General features: G+C 30.0%; 1 protein-coding gene across 1 annotated transcript; it reads right to left on the bottom strand.

Moving 5' to 3' along the window:
- Positions 1 to 9199: 9199 nt before the first annotated feature.
- LOC132724497 (receptor-type tyrosine-protein phosphatase mu-like) lies at positions 9200 to 19713 on the bottom strand. The gene is made up of 16 exons (XM_060709368.1): positions 19460 to 19713; positions 18854 to 18941; positions 18624 to 18688; positions 18454 to 18490; positions 18122 to 18225; positions 17774 to 17899; positions 17116 to 17264; positions 14644 to 14779; positions 14392 to 14520; positions 13447 to 13549; positions 13225 to 13301; positions 12781 to 12915; positions 11495 to 11623; positions 10928 to 11091; positions 9703 to 9838; positions 9200 to 9309 (listed from the first exon to the last, which is right to left on the bottom strand). Exons 3-16 carry the CDS (start codon positions 18627 to 18629, stop codon positions 9244 to 9246), a joined length of 1497 nt encoding a protein of 498 aa, XP_060565351.1. The 5' UTR covers positions 18630 to 18688; positions 18854 to 18941; positions 19460 to 19713; the 3' UTR covers positions 9200 to 9243.
- Between the last annotated feature and the right edge of the window lie 514 nt (positions 19714 to 20227).

Genomic DNA, 20227 nt, shown 5'->3' with positions numbered 1-20227 from the left:
AAAACACAGAAAAGTACCTGACCATTCAATCATTGAATTATAAGAGACTAGTAAAACATTTATAATAACACGAAAATATCATACTAATCATAAAATTATATCCTACTATAAATAATAACTAACTACACAGAACAAATACTATAAATTAATGGAAAGAAATATACATTTATATATTTATATGATTAAAAAAAACAGTCGCTATTAATGTTTATGAAACTTAAGGTAATAATCCAAGCGAAATCATAATATTTCAGATATATTTTAATTCATTATTAGACTAATTGGACATTTGTAACATTAATTCATAAACCAATTAATTAATTTATTTATTTAATCAATTTATTAAAAAAATAATTTATTTATTTATTAATTCATCAATTTATCAATCTATTAATTTATTAATTAATTATTTATTTATTGATTTCTTTATTTAATTAATTAATAAGTGTATTAATTTATTAGTTTATTAATATATTGATTTATCAATATGTTAATTTAATTATTTATTTTTCTATTTATTTATATATTTATAATTAATTGAATGAATGAATGAATGAATGAATTTATTTATTTATTTAGAATTAATTAATTAACTAATAAATAAATTAATAATTAATTAATTGAGTAAATAAATAACTAATTGGACCGGACCTATTTCATTTTAAAAAGGTCGGAACCGAATATTAACATGTAGAAAAACTTTTACTGTTAAACTTCCGATCCAATAAGTAAAACAAAAAAAAAGATATAGATGAATTCTCCCATAATGTTATTCTCCCATCACGCTCTAATGGGGTATTTCTCCAAGTTAGCCATCATGGGAGATTTCTCCCATTTTAATTTTGGGAGGTTTCCGCACCATTTTAATTTTGGGAGATTTCTCCCATTTACTAAATGGGTTAGTTCAGCCAATGGGAGAATTGCAAAATTCTTTAAATATATTCCTCGAATACTTATAAGTTTATTATAAGTATTATATATTCAACACATGTAAAAATATTTAGAAAAAAAAAATATTTTTCCTCCCATGGATTTATTCTCCCACTTTAAGAAATGGGGTTTCAACCCCACTAAAGTCCCAGTGGGATACGTAAAAACCCGTGGGAGAATTGAAAAACCCCATGGGAGGTCACACTTTGAACGCTCACACAGCGTTTAGTTATTGCGCTATCTTTGTGTAATCGGTCAATAATCGTCTATTTTTATCCAAATTACTGTTTGATTTAACTTTTTGTATTGAAACTATGTTAAAAAGGGTAGTTGAGTTTGCGAAAATTCCGGATTTGCAAACTTATTCCGGAGGCTGTTATACATCTTTTCTTTTTTGGCTATCCCATAACCCCTGAACATTCATTGAGACAAAATTTATATTTTCAGTCATTTTGTCAAAAAATCCCCAAAACAGTAATAATGTTTGATCATGGAAAAATTATCAGTTTTAAAAAAGTAATTTAAACTGCTAAGTAAAGAAAAATACCAGAAACATGATCCTCTCTGCATTGACCTATTTAATTCTTAAAACATCTTTCCCTTATACAAATAGAAATTTGGAAAAAAGAAAAGAAGGCTGTCTGTGTTTTGTTATATTTTTAACACTTTTTATACTATAATACTGTTTAATTTAGTGTGACCTGTAATTAAATTATGTTTAACTTCACCCCACCATAGCTTTTTGTGTATAACTATAATAATTATATATATAGGAGACATACATGAATATTAATTATAAATACAAAAAGCAGAAAGAGAAAGTATGCATAATAAGCAACATTGGGACTAACCATCCATACAAAGAGTAGGCTTACACATACTTAAGTATAAAAATATGGCATTAGCTTCTACAATTTTCACACATCACATAAACTGAGTACATAATATATACTGTAGTAATCTCTAAAAACAAGATTACAGAAAAAAGAAGCGCAAGTCAATATTTCAGAGTTACGGTCTGCAATTGTCGGCATGAATGGCTAAAAACCTGTCTAATATTAACAAAATACAATAACGACACGCGATAGTTCGATTATATTACATGTTTTAAATTTGTTAAGGTTTCATTTCCTTGTTTTGCCGCTTACGTGATTATATTAATTTTTCACCATTATTGCTTGTGCAAAAAGAAAAACAAACTGAAAAGCGAACTCTCAATGACTCATCTAACAAGTCACATCATTCTTCGTAATATGTTATATTTACGCTTGTAATTCTAACCAGCTGAATTGCGTAAATAAACAAAATTAGCTTTGAAAAATATATGTCTAATATAAAGTAAGTACTGTAGCGCAATAACTGGTGACGTAGACGTTTATGTGTAAATACATGATGCTTTGCAATAGGCCAATCAAAAGCGCAATTTATCTCATTTGATTAACCTACGTAATGCACATCGGTAGTTTACGACCAATGAAAATAAAGTAAATCTATAAAAGCTTATGACAGGGCATTATTTACATAAATCAACAAACAAAACAACGTGTGATATTGAAAATCAAACATGTGTGTATCAATCATCAGTTTTAACACATCACGCAACTATATACAGTTTGTATCATAAATCTATCGTTTCTTCTAAGTCACAAAGAGTTAAATTAACCTTCTTTTTCACACTTTAGAGTAAAGGCCTTGAAAGATCTGTGTTCATATCTACCTTCATCTTTCTTCCGTTTGTCAAAAGGACAATAATTTTGCCCTCGTCTGACCAACAGTTTTTCACTTCCTCTTTTTAAGACAGTTTTTCAAGTAGTCTCGCATTTCTTAATGTTATATCCTCCCTGTCCACCTGGATTGATCCCTTTAATTTCTTCCTGGCCGTTTATGTGTCCTATATATGAATCAACAGATGACATATTACATACTTTCTGGTAGTTAAATGTTCTGGTTGACCAGACTTAAAACAGTTAATTACTTAACAACATGGAAAGCTGAAAGTCTTAGAATAAAAGGAAATATGTGAGCAGGCTCCTACGCAGATAATGCAAATTAACCCATGGCTCTGAGAAGAGAATGGACGTTATTGCAATAAAAAATAGTAAACCTTTTAGTTCAGGGTCCCGGACCACATTTGTTACTTTCAATTTTGATGGGAAAGTTACTTTAAAATACCCCACAGTCTGAATTCAGAAATTTCTAGGAGAATGACCCTTTGTTCTACTGATTTAAAATGGCTGCGACGTGGAATTTAAATTCTACCAAGGCCTTTCAAATAGAGTTTCTATTTGAAAGGCCTTGGTAAAATTTAAATATATATAGATTTTATAGGCAAATTAGAGGATAAGGGGTGTTTATATATTTAGTCATCGGGCAAAAGCTTAGAAGTTGACAAAGAAAAGAAAATCCTTGTGGACCTCTTCAAAATTTATAAGGACCATTGCTATTGGCTTCAAAAGTGTGCTTTTTTTTTCATTTAATTATATAGGAAATTAAATTTAAAAGTTTTCTCAACTGTTGCGGAAAATATTTAGTATCAATAATTGCCTATTTGACAATATCAAGAATAATACAAATCATGGCCCTTGATTAAAAATGTCTAAGGCACAGAAACCTGAGTCCTATATTACTAAAGTGTCTGCTTTTTTGTCCATGTTGACAAATCAAAACACAATACATCCGTTTTAATACCGCTTATACCTTCAAAGTTTTATCCGTCCGATATCTGAGGTACCTGATACTTGACATCGATAACGGGACAATTTTGATTAAAATAGTAATCAAGCATAACCGGAGTCATACCAAACGATGGGGCAAATGACGTATATCACTCCTTGTCAACTTAATATACCGTCAGAGTTGGAATATATTTAAAGAAGCAGCTCGTATAAAATTGATAATACTGTGCACTCGTAAAATATGAAACGATATTTAGGTAAAATATTTTAAAAGCCATTACAAGATAGGAAATATGAATAGAGTCCCGTTCCCAACTGCTTATGCTTAAGTCTTTATAAATGCGCTATATTATAATTTGCCTTATTTATATTGTTCTTAAAACAATATTCACTTGCAATTAATGGGGATACACTTATGGCTACGCAATTATTTTGTTTCTTCAGCCTTATTAACATTGATTGCCCTCGTACATTTATTTTTTTTTAACATTCGCGAAGTTAACGGTATCATCGAAGGCTACAATACTATAAACCAAATGTTTGGCAATCAATTCAAGAGTTCAATCAACCAAAAAATATATGATATATAATATATGATAAAAAAAAGTTCACCAAGGAAAGGCGGCGTTCAATGAACACAGTCCCCACCCGACCCAGTAACAAGAGTCAGTGGCAAGGAGCCCAGGAGGACCCCAAATGAAAACAGGACAGGGCACAAGACAGAGCACGGACAAGTTAATCAATAAAAGATAAATAATTTGTAACTGATAAGGAATTCAAAGAAAACAAATAAATAATTAAATAATAGGCCCACAAAGTCACAGGGAAGGAGACAGGAGACCGGGGGAAGGGGGGGGGGGTAATCAAAGAAACAAAAAAGGGGAAGATACTTACCGTAGACGAGATAACAACAAGGGACACAAGCAAAAGTGTCACCAAAACAGTATGAAACAACATAGACATGTACATCTGAGGAACACAGAGCGGCGCCGCCTTGGAACGGTCAGCAGCATAATAATAAGCCACCTTCAAGTTTGTACATAAGGTATAATGAAAAAGTGCAACATATTTCACGTCCTCTAACACGGGCTTAACCGGTTGTCAATACTTCACACTTAAAAATGCTTGACTCAATGATCCCGAAGGACCAGAAAAATATAACAACACTGAAGTGAAGCGCGGAACATCTTTTAACGGCTGCCACACAGTACATAACACCTGCCGTACTACTCGATAATCCAGAAGGACCAGAAATATAACTACACTGATGGAAAGTTTTACGGCTGCCACACAGCACTTTACACCTGCTGGTTGCTGAAATGATGTATAAATATCTTGAAAAAAAATGATCCCTCGGAAGCATTCGAATCAGAAAAAATACATTTAAACTGAGGACTCGGTGTGATTCAGTCTGTACATTAGGAATAATGCAAAAAAGCAACATCCCTCTCGCTCTCTTGCACTCTTGCACCGACTTAAGCGGTACTCAAAACTCAACACTTAAAAGTTTTGGACTGAATGATCTACAAAAAAAAAACAGAAAAATATAACTTCGCTGAAAAGAAGTACGGAGCAAATTCTTCCGGTTGCCTCACAACACTTCACACCTGGCGTTGTAATGCATATTAAATATCTGGAAAAATGTGATCCCTCGGAAGCATTTATAACAGCAAACTTACCTGAAATTGCAGGCTTGGTTTGGTTGAGTTTGTACATGAGGGATAATGTGAAAGTGCTTTATTTACTCGTAAAATTAACTCATAAATTAGGCAAAAAAGTATATAAACTGATATAAATTTGAAACAAAACGCAATTTTCTTTAAATAAAATGTGAATAATAGAAAACCATATCTTTTGTTATAATTAAACGTATTTCAATTATTTTTGTGAAATAGCATATTCTTTTAATTACAAAGTTTTTCAGCAAAATATTTCGACTATTTTATGTTGTATAATAATCTAAAATAAGAATGATTTTGGGGAGAAAAAAACCTTGGAAGATAATACTTACGATTATAAAAAAGGTGTTTCTTGTGATTGCCATTGATAATGCTATTTTCTATAAACTTTATAAGAAAACACATTATAAAATGTGTTATTGAAATTTGACCATTTATTCGGGAGGTTATGTTTCTTGAATATAACAGATAACAGGAGAATTAGATCTTCACAGCTTGATCAGCTTGTGCTGCAGTGGACTAAAATGTGTTTATATGTCTTCACTCATATTTGAATTTTTTAATCACAAATCAGACAAACGACAAAATGATTGAAATTTTATTTCGTTGTACACCAATGTATGAATATAATACAATCAAGCATTTCAATCAAACTTTACGTATATCAATAGACACTTAACAAATAGCATACACCAAAACATAGGTATAAATATTTGAATAAGAAGATAAAAAGACGATAATATATTTCCTAGGCAGGTGTATGTTTGAATATCACAACTTAACATGGTTGTAATTGTTCATTTCAGTGAGACAAATGTATAATTAGAAATAGTTTTCTTATGCACAGATATATGAACCTTGCAAATGTAAATAAATGAAAATTCCAAATTCCGAAGATTTTTAAACGTTAAAAAAAAACAAAAAAAACAATATGTTATATTTAAACACGATCCATTTGTCACAATATAAAAAGAAGAATATAACTGCAAATAAACACGAGATGTCTTGTTTACATGTATCCCTTTGATAAAATGAATTAACAACGGACCATTATAAATGAATATGGATATTTTCCGTTTAAATTATGTTTTCTTTTGATATATATTTTTGTTAATTTCTCAATATCATCCTTATCCATATCAGTTGATTTAATCTATATGACCATTCATATGCATTACAATGACGCCATCCCGTTTGCAATTAATTCGAAAAGGCACTCAATAATGACGTCATATAAACTTACAAAGATGCCGACGTTTATCGATTTATCTACAATCGATGTAAACACGTTGCATTTCTAAATATCTAAATATTGAAAATAAAAATAATTATTTACGATACTTTAAATGAGACTTTACTCATAAATTTCTTTTCTGTTTTTGTTTTCACTTTTACAACAGTAGACTGTGATATAGAACAGCAAAAAGAGAAAAAAAAACTCGAAAATATGTATTGAAATTATTCTCCGATTGAAAAATAGCGTTATCGATAGCCCTCAACTTGTCTTTTTTAGAACTGAATATATATCAATCTATTAACGGCTATTAACACCAGTTTGTCGTTCTGATGCAAATAAAAAAATACCAATCAGGCCTAGGGCTATCGTTGTGAATTCTTACACATCAAAACTCCGAACCATTGTGAATAGCCGATACACACAGCTGATTAAGTCATAATCTAAAATTGCATAGTTATTGTAATGCTTTTTCATAAGGGAAAATCCAAACACACTGTTTTTCTACTCTATAAAACGTTTGTGGAGACCCTTACTGGCAAAGAAAAGGCAATATAAACAGATCAATAAATCAAGGTTTGAACAATATTATTATTTCAGGAAAAAATGTCATCATTTTATTTGTTTTGTTTTTTAAATGTCATATCATATTTATTGCCAACTTGTCTTATATATAACGATAGGTTTTTACATTTTCAGTGACATTAATCGAAATGATCTAACTTATGACATGATTTTAAACGACATATTAAATGAAATAGCTGGGAGATCATAGCACGCCGTAAAAACATTCTTTTTAAGGAGCTTTGAAACCTAAGGTAATGGCATTATTTGATGAGTTATATCCAATTTCTTGGCATACATATGTACTAAGATTAATTCATATTTGGTCATTATTTTCCTCTTGTTTGGCAGAAGAAGGGGCGGAATTTGTCGAACAACCACATGAAATATATTATTAATAGCCTACGATAACAATTTGAACGGTGTAATTGTCGAATCAGATGTTTTATTATGCAAATTACATCATGATATACATGTGTAGTAATAAGATTGGTATAATATTGTTTTTATTAATTTTATGCCGTGATTAATGTAGTGGATAAAATATACACAAAAATAAGATACTTTGTACGTAACCAACTATCTCTTTGGTGTCTTGACCACCTATTTCATGACAGAGCTGTCTCGAAAAACAAATGTCCTATATTTTCTTTAGTAACTAATGTGTTGTTCTGATTTAAATTTTATCTGATATCTGTTTGAAACGTTTTTTTTAACTTGAATCGCTGTTATGATAACAACTGGATAAAAAATAATCTGTTTCATGATAAAAAGGTCCATTTCAACGCTAAATTTGCTAACTGGGAAACGCCGCCACAACTACATTTCAAATACAATTATAACAACTTCAAATTATAAATCTCAATCAAATCTACATAGCATAGCAATCTCCGAATTTCGATATTTAGTGTAGAGTTTACAAAATATATAAAAATGACAACATTTGACACCTAATTTTAGCGACATGAACTTGCTCGGAAGTAGCGATAAAGCGATTGACCGTTTACCCCAGAATGAGGTAGCTGTATTGTTTACTAGGCGTGTATTGAGTTGTCTAATACTTTTTTAAAAACATGTATCGATCATTTCAAACTAACTAACCTTTTTTATTTTATAACTAAATGTATATATTCACAAAAAAAACTTTGATATTCTCTTAGATCAAAGCCAATAAAAAAATTGCAATCAACAGCCTCATTAAAAAGTTTATCTTATAATGCGAGTGTTCTAAAACTGATTACTAGCATGATCAAGATAGTTATTATATACATGTTGATGAAGCAGTCTTTATGATTCTGGTTTTGTTTACCGTTCATAACCTTACAATTTACCGAATTCTACCAGGTACAGTTTGTTCCCCAGTGCAGAAGCTTGTATGAGCAATAAAAGTTATAACATATCAAGATCAAACCTATAAGGTCTTAATAAACACATGAACATAGTACAAAAACAGCGGAAGAAATATGAAATATAAATAACACAAGAATAATGTCTGAATAAGTATTCCAATAAACGTGAGAAAGGAATCAAACACTCAGTGTGAATTGAATTTTTAATTAAAATCAGATAGATCCCTTCAGACAATGGTTACCTATCATAAGGTTTGTAGAAACTGTATTTGCTTCGTTTTCGAACTTAAATAGCAAGAACATTTGTACACGATGCCCAAAAGGAAATACTGTATATAATTGGTTTACGAATGGGGTCGAATTATATAGTTTTTAGTAGAGTGACTTGTTATTTTGGCAATAATAACAACACAAAAAAACGTTTACGTCAAAGTGACTCTCAGTAAACATTTCGAAACGCGTTCCTAAAATTCACAGTTTATGAACATAAATATCAAAAGATTTGTTTAATTGCATTTGGCTGATTTTAAAGTTAACACTAATATATCTAAAAACAATGTATGAATGTGCAGCGGATGTGTATCCGATCAATTATATGCTAGATGAAAATAAGCACCACTGTATAGTGAAATGTATTTTCTTTAAACGCATCACCACCAGAAGAAACCGCGGTGACTCCTGTTTTTCAATGTAACTTTAAGATGATGAGTACATAATATAGCAAATGATAAATTTGGAGTTATTTTTTATTCTGACTATAAAAATAAATTTATAAAAGTCACTTTTTCTCTTTTCTGTTTTCCTGTACAGACCTATATATTTTTCATATGCAGATTGGTATAGGCACTTGCAGCTTGATAGCAGAACTCAAGTTGTTTCTAAATTTAAAAAAGATGAACTTCATTAAGAACATACTTAGTGACGCATAAATTTTTATTTACTTTATTTACTATCATTTTACTCAAAGGCTTTACTTAAAAAATATTTTTAAAACTCATAAATGGCTATATTATGTTTAAATAACTAATGGCCGATTCTCTAAAATCGTTGTAACAGAGATTGTCTCTGTTATTTTACACACAGTATACAATTTAAAGTAGAGTAAATCGCCCATACGCTTCTTTTTTCAGTAAGGAGGTGATTGCAAAATTAAGAATGGTAATGACAAAATTATTGAAATGGTTATTAAGAGACATTAACGGCTCTTTATGTTACTGTCTACTTAAAAATGCATTATCTTGTATAGAATAGGGAAAATTAAAGCACAGTACCTGGCTTGTAATTGCCGATGGTCTCCTTGTTCTCAAATGTCTTAGACTATCGAGAATGTTAACCCGACGCTCATATTTAATTTTTTCCATCAGTATTATTACTCCACAAAATAAACCAATCCTCTCGTTTGCTTTGCTGAAATACATCATAAAAGGTTTACTACATTCAATTTAAGTGAGTTATTATTATTTACTAGTATATAATTTTCAATTTCAGTTTGCGTTCTTATTGTGTACTCGGTCTAAAACATTAAAGACTGTACAAAATCAAATACAGTTATTTGACTTGTAAAACCGTGTTGAAAACACTATCTGCACATATCCCGAAACATGATATGCTAACTTATTATCTATAAGTTTCTCTGAATCTTTTTCAAAATTGACTTTAACAAGTCCAAACCATAATGGTTTTTTTCCGGACTTTTGGCAACAATAACACAATTCTATTTTTGATTATATATAAATGAAATAATATTTTATTTTGTTTTGTTATTTACGTTTAATGATGTCTTATTTCTTGAAACGTTATGGAAATCTCTATCTCGTTTAACAATGTCTTTAAATAGATTAAAAGTTGAGATTTGTAGATGGTAAAACTTTTGATCAATTACTTACCATGAAAGAAATGTATTATTTGCTCCAAATAATGAGATGAATTGCATGTATTAATTAAAAGTCTTTTCTGTACAATGATTTGAGCGAAAAACAGCTTACAAAATGAGGTTTTTATATTTTTTGATACCAGATATACGAAAGCTTAATGAATTTTTAATAGAACAGCATTAAAATGTTGTCAGAAAAGTATTAATGTTTATTTTTAAAATGTCTAAAACAAGAACTAAGGTTAAATACTTGTATATTATAACAGGTAGGTAATCTGATGTTACGTAATTGGTATTATTATATGAAACTTGTCCTTTCATTTACTTGTGCTATAATATAATTATCATATTCATTTTTAGGTCACCTTTTAATGTTCTTTCATTTTTAAATTTGTTGAATATACTTACAACGTCATTGATATAGTTTTTCTGTAAGTATGTATTTATGTATGTATGTGCGTGGTGCATACGTTTGTCTATATGCATGCATATATGTATGTATGCAAATATCGGCGTACGTGCGTATGTATGTTTGTGCTCACATGTTGTTTCGTAAATGACTCTCTAAACCAATAAAATAATAATATGTGTTTGAGAATTAAAAAAAAAATTTTCGAGCTTACAGACAATGCACAACGACCGGTGATTTCTCGTCCCCTAATTCATTTGCATACTCCTCAACTTCATTTGCAAACTGCACGAATTCACTTGTATTACCAGGAATATCGTTTTCAGCTATCCATTGTGTGTATTGAAAGTGAATGATGCTCCTTTCCCCACTCTCATACTAAAACAAATAATTTCGAAGTTTAGACAAAAGTCTCACCTATCACTTATAACTTTTTATATTGCTTATTCAAGAATGGATGTCTACGTAAATGAACAACATATAAAATGTTGGAAATAAATTACCCACAACTGGTATCATTTGACAGGGGATAGTTAACTGTTTGTTTGTGGCAAAGATGCTAACAGTAACTAGCTGTTGAAAAGTTCTAACATTTCTAGAAAATACTTTTTGGCAGCTTTTATTATAATGCTTTATTTAGTATTTTCTTTTTCCTTTTTGTTCTATGAAATTATATTACAAATTCCTTAAAAGTACGATGAACAATCTTCATATTTAGTACCTTACCAGACAAGGAAATTCAGGTTCTAGAAAATGACAATATCATTAAATGAAATTCTACCTTTCCTGTATATTTTATCTTCATTTTTCGTATGATGTGTGACTTTTTAGTCTCTAATCTCGAGCATGACACTTTGAAGTTTCCAACAGTTAAGGTTTTCTTCTCTTCAGGAAGGTACACACCGACTGTCTATCAGCACGAACCATATATAGTATATAGATATATATTACAAAACTTTTTTTCTAACAATTCGTTATTAGATTGACTTTAAAGAAAGGTTATGACTTTTCAGTTTTACAATTGTAATAATTAGTTATATCTATCACATGAATTTAATTTTCAAGCATATTCTTAAAGAATATAAATAATAAATATTTAATATTTATAACATATATTATTCAATAAAAACTGATTTTAAAATATGTTTGATTTTAATATTCAAGCTTGATGGAAATATATTTAAGGATCACCACCCTCTTTTCCTAGTTTTCTGCCCCTTAATGTGAGGTTATTACTTGTTTCAGGATAACTATAAATCAAGCATGCCAATAATTTCAAAATATTTTTGAGACGCCATTTCTAGTCAGTATGCAAAATCATAAAGGGCATACCTCGAAGTAACGTTCTATCATTTCCCACAACCGATAGTTTAATAAAATCATTCTCCTAGACTTAGCAAAGTTTATATCATGGCAAGAAAGTAACTAACAAACACAAATTTAATTTATTGCCACTGTTTTGATTTATATCTTAAACGAGAAAAGAAAAACTCGCCTGAAGGGACTGATAGTTTAAAATGATAGTGACTTTAAATCATTTGATTAATTTGTTTCAATTATGATTCTCTTAAACCCTGCAGAGTGAAATGATATTCAATGCCTTTAGTTGCTTTTTTCTTCTTCTTTGACTTTGTAAAAAACCCAATTTTATACTTTAATATATTGATTGTTTTATAAAAGATATTCGTACTATGGTGAATGTTTTGTTATAAATTAAGCGGGATAAAACGAACCATTTTTACTGATTATATAAAATTTTAAAAAACAAGTGATTTTTTAAATGTTAGTAAAAATAGTACATTTACAATAATGAATATATTAATACAAAGATCTGTCCTAATCGAGAGATAACGGATATCTATTGTCACATACTAGTATCGATTCTCAAACCATTACTAGCAGATCTCTTGCTCGTATCTAAGGTTATGTACTGAAATGCTTAATTAGGCTAAGTAGAAACAATTCTTTTAGATACGATGTTAAGAAAGGTTTGAATTGTTTCGTAAATTAGTGTGTGCTTCTTAAACAGTTTTATCCATTTAGAATAAAGCATAATTATATAATAACCATTCCAGGCTCATTCAAATCTTCCATAGCGACAATACAACTACAATTCTCTTGGTAAATTAAAGCAAGGAAATCTTCAACCGTACTTGGTAGAGGTGATTGCGCTGCAATGAAGTGATCTTTTTTCTTGAAACTCTGCAATTAAAGGACAAATAGTTTTAAACTGTCCGACAAATTAACGTTAAAACGAAATTTAAAAATCTTAGTATCTAAGAAAATAATCTTCACTCATGCATAAGTTTATCTATTTAACAATTTGTTGTATCTTCAATCGTAAATATCATTTCGTAATCAGTCCTAATTGCTACATGATTATTGTTTCCGGATAAAACATGAGAACAATTACAATCGTGCAATTACATGTATAAGACAGCCATAAAAAAATCAATGTATTACTATTAAAGCACAGTAAAATAAATATAATATATTCAATAAGATACTTGCGTTTATGTATACTGCATTAATATATTCAGATTCGTCCCCTTCTCTGTTTAAATGAAGAAATATGCTAAATCGACTGCCTGAAATAAAAGATATTTGCCTAAGATTAAGTATAAAACATATACAACCTTTTCTCATTTTCTTATGTGTCATCAATTCCATAACATTTTACTGCTATATAGTCTTTTAGTATGTATTTTCTGGATTAATTCATGCAGGTTCTACCTGGAATGTCTGCTCCGCGACGATTTTTCCCCGATCGTTCTTTATTTTTGATGCGAGCTTTCTGTTCTGCTTCGCTGTCTGTTTCGATCGTCTGTTGCAATTGCTATACAATAAAAAATATAAAACGGTACGAACATGGAGCGTTGTCATTTGATGAGTCAAAAAACTTAAATAATGCATCAAAGTTAAGATAATCATATTAATCATATATTGCTTTCAAGAATATCTAAATCAGCTCTGGGACATTTCTATCTCTATGAATATATCCATTTTTGTTTGTTTATGTAAAAATACAGTGTGTCTGTCTATAAAGCAACATGCCTCCAGATGAGTCAAAATATTTCAATAAAATCAAACTAGAGAAAAATGTACTAAGATGTAAGACAAAGTAAAGAGTTTCAAGATTCAAGTAATATTTTACATATTTTGCGCGATTAATGACTGATTTTTCAATATTTACAATTATATCTCTACTGCGTTACTAACGCAGTAAATGCTTTCTATGCATATTTTGACAAATTTTTGGTAATTTACGTGATTTGTGTGTGCAATTGATAATGTGTAAATTACTTCCTTTTAGTTATTTCACAATATTACACATTTAAATACATTTTCAAATTTTTCATTGAAATTAGCATGAATCTGGAGGCGTACTGCATTAAGGATAAATCATAAACGTTTCATGAAATAGCAGATATCTATCAACGAATTAAATCATTTGGTCTTATTATTTGTTACATATTTATGTTTTATATTTGTTCATTTGTTTTGGTAATTGTACTTTAATTTTACTTTCATTAGTCGCATTCTGATCACAGTTGACAGGCTTCAAATAAATAAGTGGTAATTTGATTTTTGTAAGTAAATGAATTTTAAACTTTTTACCATTTACGAAAAACGAAAATGAACTATTAAAATGAACTTCATTTATAAGTTATTCCATACCTGAAAAAGCATGCTGAACATATCTCCATTTGATCGGTTAACATATTCACGAATTTGTTCAACGGGTACAGCTTCAGCGCGAAATGTCAGTGCCATTACCAGCGCTTTATGAATGTAAATGTATTGTTCCTGCACATGAAATTGAAATATAAGAAACAAAATCCTTAGTATAATTTATAAATCTAATTTGGTCAATTAAGTGTAGCAAAAGTCAGTTAAATGTCAACATAAAACATGCAAATGATTACTTACAAGTGTTTGAACCATTTTTACTCTCTGTTCTCTCATGTTCTTAACACATTCAAACACGTTCACTGAACCTTTGTCCAAGCCCTCTTCTATCAACCTATCGATTGCTATCAAAGTCCCAGTTCGACCGATGCCCGCGCTGAAAATATGTGCAAGTCAAACATTTAACTCATTGAAAAAAAGGTTAACATATTAAGAGTACAAGTATTATTCAGAAACCACTAATAAATATTCTTTTTGTTACATTTCAGCGTCTATATTATTTCAGAACACCTGCTTTATTTCAAAACAAATCTTTCAATTCTAAGAAGATAAAAAGAGTAAATTTTATATCAAAATTTATTTGTCTGTTTTATACACATTGAGAACAAGAACTTGAACAGATAAAATATCATGTATCGTTTATATTCTCTGAACAACAATGTTGTTGGGTTTGGTTCATACATCAACGACGGGCTCAGAAAACTAATTATTATTGTTTTGCTTAAATATCTGACCATTTAAAAAAGTACAGATACGGTAGAAACTTGATTAAAAACAAATCGATTGTAATATTATGTCGGTATTTTTGTCATTACATGCATTCGTCGATTATATCAAACAGGAACGTATTATTGAAGGTAAAAACACACTGTACTGTTTTGATTAGCTGGTTTGAATGCATTTTGTTTTGTTCTTATACCCAGGTACAACAAAGTTGTAAAGGAGGTATACTGGCATCAGCTTGTCCGTCCGGCCGTCTCCCGGTCCGTCCGTACGTCGGTATTTCCCTGTCCGCCCAATAACTTAAGATTCATTTGACCCATAGTCCTATTTGGCATGGAGGTTAGTAATGATTAGAAGATGACCCTATTGATTTGGGGGTCACAAGGACAAACGTCAAGGTCACAGGGGTCTTGTTAATATTTCGTAAACCTGATTATTATTTCGTAATTACGAATGAATATTTTATAAAAACAAATAAATATTTCGTAAAAACGAATTAATATTTCGTAAAAACGAATTATTATTTCGTAAAAACAAATTAAGTTTCGGGAAAAAGTGTGGAAAATATCACCTTAGGGGCTCCGTAGCAAATACTCAAATTTTAATATTAAAGTTTTAAATTTGTATAAAGCGCGTAAAACTGTCTTACACGTTCTGTTTTTCGTCGTTTCTTGACTATCATAATAGCTTTAAGACAGCTATTTTAGTATGTTGCTTTAGGAGAAAAGAAGATATGGAACAAATATCAGTAGAAATGCTAAAACATTTGATATTCAAAGTGAAATGATCTTTGCGATTGCTGCAATGATTCTAGTTAAAGAAAACGGAAAATAAGACGAGTCACGATAATTTGTTGAAATTCTTACACAGTAATAATTACTTAGATAATATAGCAAGACCATCTTATGTACTTAGGAGGTATTATAACTTACTATACATTATTACAAGGCAGTCTGGGGGCGGGCATATCCCCTGCTGCAGTAAAATTCAAACCTGATCCACCTTTAAATATTACTTTGGACGTGGAGGAAGCAAGCCAACTAAATATTTGGGTTATTGACCTGATAGTTTGGTTCTAGACACCATCTCATAATGATGTTAATTTGTGTAAATTATTGTAAAAAAGTATAAAAGTCAAAATCAATTATTCAGAATTTGACAAACTTATTTTTTTCATTTGACCTTTAAGAATGACCGTGGACTTTTTGTAGGGAACTTGTTGTCGCGTTGTGCACATCGTCTTTTTGTGATGATCATTTGTGCCAAGTTACTTTTCATTTGTTTAAACGTTAAAGAGCGGATACAAAATGCTTACTTCGTACGTTTTAAGACTGACCTTAACCTTTAGGTAAGGGACCTTATTGTTGCGCTCTGCACATCGTTTTGAAATGTTGATTATTTGTGTCAATTTATCTTAAAACCTACTCAACAACTCAAGAATAACAGTGTAGAGTTGTAAAGCGGTCACAAAGTGCCTTTCTTTACATTTGACCTTTGAGAGTGACCTTGACCTTGGGTGGCATATTTGACCTTTGAAGGTAACCGTTGCGTTTGGGGTAGCGACCTTGTTTTGTGCACTTTACAACGTCTTATTGGTGATCATTTGTGCTTAGTGATATTAAATGTTTAATTAGTTTACAAGTTAAGAATCGGACACGATAATGTTACAGATCGACAGTCTGGCAAACAAACATACCGGCAGACGGACCCTCCTCCAATCACCTCCCTACTACACTACAGAGGAATTATAGCATGCATTGATAACAATATGTATTATATATATTTCAAATAGTCATGAAATGTTTTTAAACAAAAGGACAAAAGAAAAGACTATTTGATAATTGGGCGATTATCTAGAAAGCACTATAACAGTGTACAGAGTCCAAAGATGGATCTTAGACAACATACGATATAACCTGAATTTAAACCTAGCCTTAAAATGAAAGCTATTATCTTGTTATGAAACTGAAATTCATAGTATTCTAGAACCTGCAATGTACAACCATTGGACCCTCTGAAGTCGTTGGCGTGCTCTTTAGTCTTTTTCGAAACTCAAGTAAGGTTGTGACGTCTTCTGGAACCGTCTTATCGGGCCATGCTGTGTAATGAAGATGTGTTAGTGAACGGTGTTCATCTTCCTAAAAAGAATTTAGTTTTATAAACATCATTCTGCAATATAAATATTATGCTGTCTCTTTGAATTTAAAATGTTAAAAAATTGAATAATGCATAATTTAAATGATAATAAATGTCACGACTTAAAAGTCGGATTATTAAGTATATTTGCCATATATTTTCCAGAGCTATAGAATTATAAAATCTAAAATTGTTGGGAATATCTGTATTTTAATTTAAATTTACCAAACGTTTGTAAATTAAATCATGTTTGTAAATTACAAGTAAAGAAGCCAGTCGATATTGAATTTTAAAATTGTATGATAAATTTGTAACGGAAAAGAAACTTTAATCTATGTCATTATAAATATATATAATGATATAAGTATGTGAATATTAACAATTGAAGTATAAACGTGAAATAAATATATTCATCATCACATTGACTGACACTTGTAGCAATTATCTTTTAAAATATAATAAATGATAAATCGTAATAAAAGTGTTTGATTCAAATGCTATCCGATAGTACCTTTGAAACCGTAAATTTTCTAATTGTATACTCTGCAAAAACTTCGGTATTTTTACTTGTCACGGTAACTTGGCCATATTGACACAAAGAAGCCTCATTTGGCCAGTACTGCTCACATTTCATTCCCTACAAATCAAGATTATTATATGTATTGATATAATATGAAAGGGCAATCCACTTTTCTGGTAACTAACATTAATATTATCTTTGAAAACATATGGGTGTGTTTTATCTTTGCATCTGTATATTTTATTTTATTGCAAAATGAAAATAGTTCTTTTTGCATTAACTTAATTGTGTATTCAACATTCACATTTAAATATAAAGAACCTATATATGTCAACTTACCGAATGTTCACGTAAGTTTGTTAGCATCACAATCAAATCAGATTTTTCGTGCCAAATCATTTGCCAAAAGGTTTCAAAGTCGTTTGTTGTTTTTGAAGTCGGCCCTTAATCACAGTAATTAAAAGTTTTGAACATAAGTATACATACAAACTGTTCCTTTTAGACTAATTGAAAAATACTAAACATTTAAACAAATCAAGTTACATATGACAAAAGTTATGAAGCATAACTAATCAATAAAATATTTTGCCTTTATTTGATTGCTTAAATACTTAATTATCTTATTACAATAGCTTAAAAGTATTTTGTCATAAATCATTCAACTGAAATACCTAGTGATGCTATGTATCTTCTACTTTGTCTGTACCCCTGCAATTAAGACATTTTTAATACATACATGTACTTGTAAGTTTATCGTGAAAAATTAAAACCGCGGATACTATTGAAACACAAATTGGCATCTTATCATTTCAGAATGCTAATCAAATTAAATGCTACTTACATCCATGTAGCATGCATTAATGAAAAAAGCAGCGTCCCCATGAACGTTTACCCTAGAATGGTCGTCTGAAACAAAATTGTAAAATAAATAAATACATCTGATACTACATCATTAACAGTTTAACCCTTTTAACACAAGGTAAATAACTATTTCATAATACACAATCATATCTTAATCTCTTATATATTTCCAAACAGTAAATGAAATAATTGTAATAAACGTATGCTTACATGGGTAAATTCCATTGTATCTATTAAGAGCAATGTTCTCAGGCTTTCTGGCAAAAGTGCATGGTTTTTGTAGCCCTGTTGGTAGTTTCTATAAATTCTTGCATTCATTGAAATTGAAATGAAAATGATAAGGACTTCAAAATGAGTCGTAAAAATGTTGCATGTTTTTAAAGTAACTGTTTTAAACTATTATCTTTAAAAACATATATCAACCATATACTTAGTAAATTTCAAATAAACGTTAAATCTACATGTAATTTTAATTTCAATTTTGTCAGTTAAGGTTTTATTTATATACAATTTATTAATTTATTCATTTGTATCTTTACATTTTTTATGATAAACGGTTAATGAAAATCTGTATCTGATGTATCCGTTGAACAATTACATATTTTTGACACAGACATTCATTTAGAAACACCAAGACGTATTAAATCATGATGTTGATAATGTTTGTATCCCCAGGCGAGGCCAGATATCTGTGGCAGTTGGCTTTGGACATTGAGTCGAATGGCCTTTTGTCACTAACCACTGATTCTGAGATCATGTAGGATTAGATTTAATAGAAGATCATTCGAGGATAACTTGTTTAACAAACAAACATACCTGCTGGTACTCAATTTCAAATGTATCTTTGCGCCCACATACATAAGCGTACAGCTCCGACACTCCAATTCTATCTAATTGTTCAATAATTTCAGGAGAATTTGAGTATTCAGTGATTTCACTAACTATATTTGGAACATCATCAACCTCCTGTAGATCTTCGAAAGTTGTTTCTTTCTCATGTTTTGTCTCACTTTTGCTTTTTTTCTTATTAGAAACCGAGTTTCCTTAACCAAAGAATAAACTAACAGATTAGAGCTTTGGTAAAACAATGCTAAGTTAAATAAATAATGTTGAAAATTATAGAATTCCTTTCCAGTTCATGAAGTTCATAACTATTTTATTTTCAAGGTGAATATATCTAACATCAATTTGACCTTTCTTCGTACTTATTTAATTGCTCTTATAAAAAAACGGATATATCTCTTTTTACATTTCAAAAACGTGTCTTTTCTAGTCTTGATATCAACTAACCCATTTTTCTTTTTAACTTGCCTATGAGTCATAAAATTTATGTAACAATAATAAAGTAAGAATTATACTTACCAATTAATGGCACATTTTGATACAATCCATCTGTTTCTTTTTTATTTCTAAAATACACACGTTGATCATTAGAGTTATGTGTTTATGAAATAAGGTCACCATTCAAATTCTTTTTCTCCATAATGCTGATTCAAATGTAACATTAACAAAACGATATCTTATCGTTTTTCAAAAAACAATACATCATACAAGCACGTCTTTTTATCCCCTAAGGCTTTAATG

Source organism: Ruditapes philippinarum, unplaced genomic scaffold (genome assembly GCF_026571515.1).
Source record: "Ruditapes philippinarum isolate M1 unplaced genomic scaffold, ASM2657151v2 ctg6550_1_1_1_1, whole genome shotgun sequence".
Classification (NCBI taxonomy): domain Eukaryota; kingdom Metazoa; phylum Mollusca; class Bivalvia; order Venerida; family Veneridae; genus Ruditapes; species Ruditapes philippinarum.
Note: the sequence above shows the minus strand (reverse complement) of the source record. Positions and strands in the feature narration are given on the sequence as shown.

What these genes read in the sequence shown, in the direction of transcription:
- LOC132724497 (XM_060709368.1), bottom strand. An exon ending in GAAAATTTACGGTTTCAAAG is followed by an intron (nt 17,265 to 17,773) that starts GTACTATCGGAT and finishes AATTCTTTTTAG; the next exon opens with GAAGATGAACACCGTTCACT. An exon ending in ATTTGAATGAGCCTGGAATG is followed by an intron (nt 11,624 to 12,780) that starts GTTATTATATAA and finishes TCGTGCTGATAG; the next exon opens with ACAGTCGGTGTGTACCTTCC.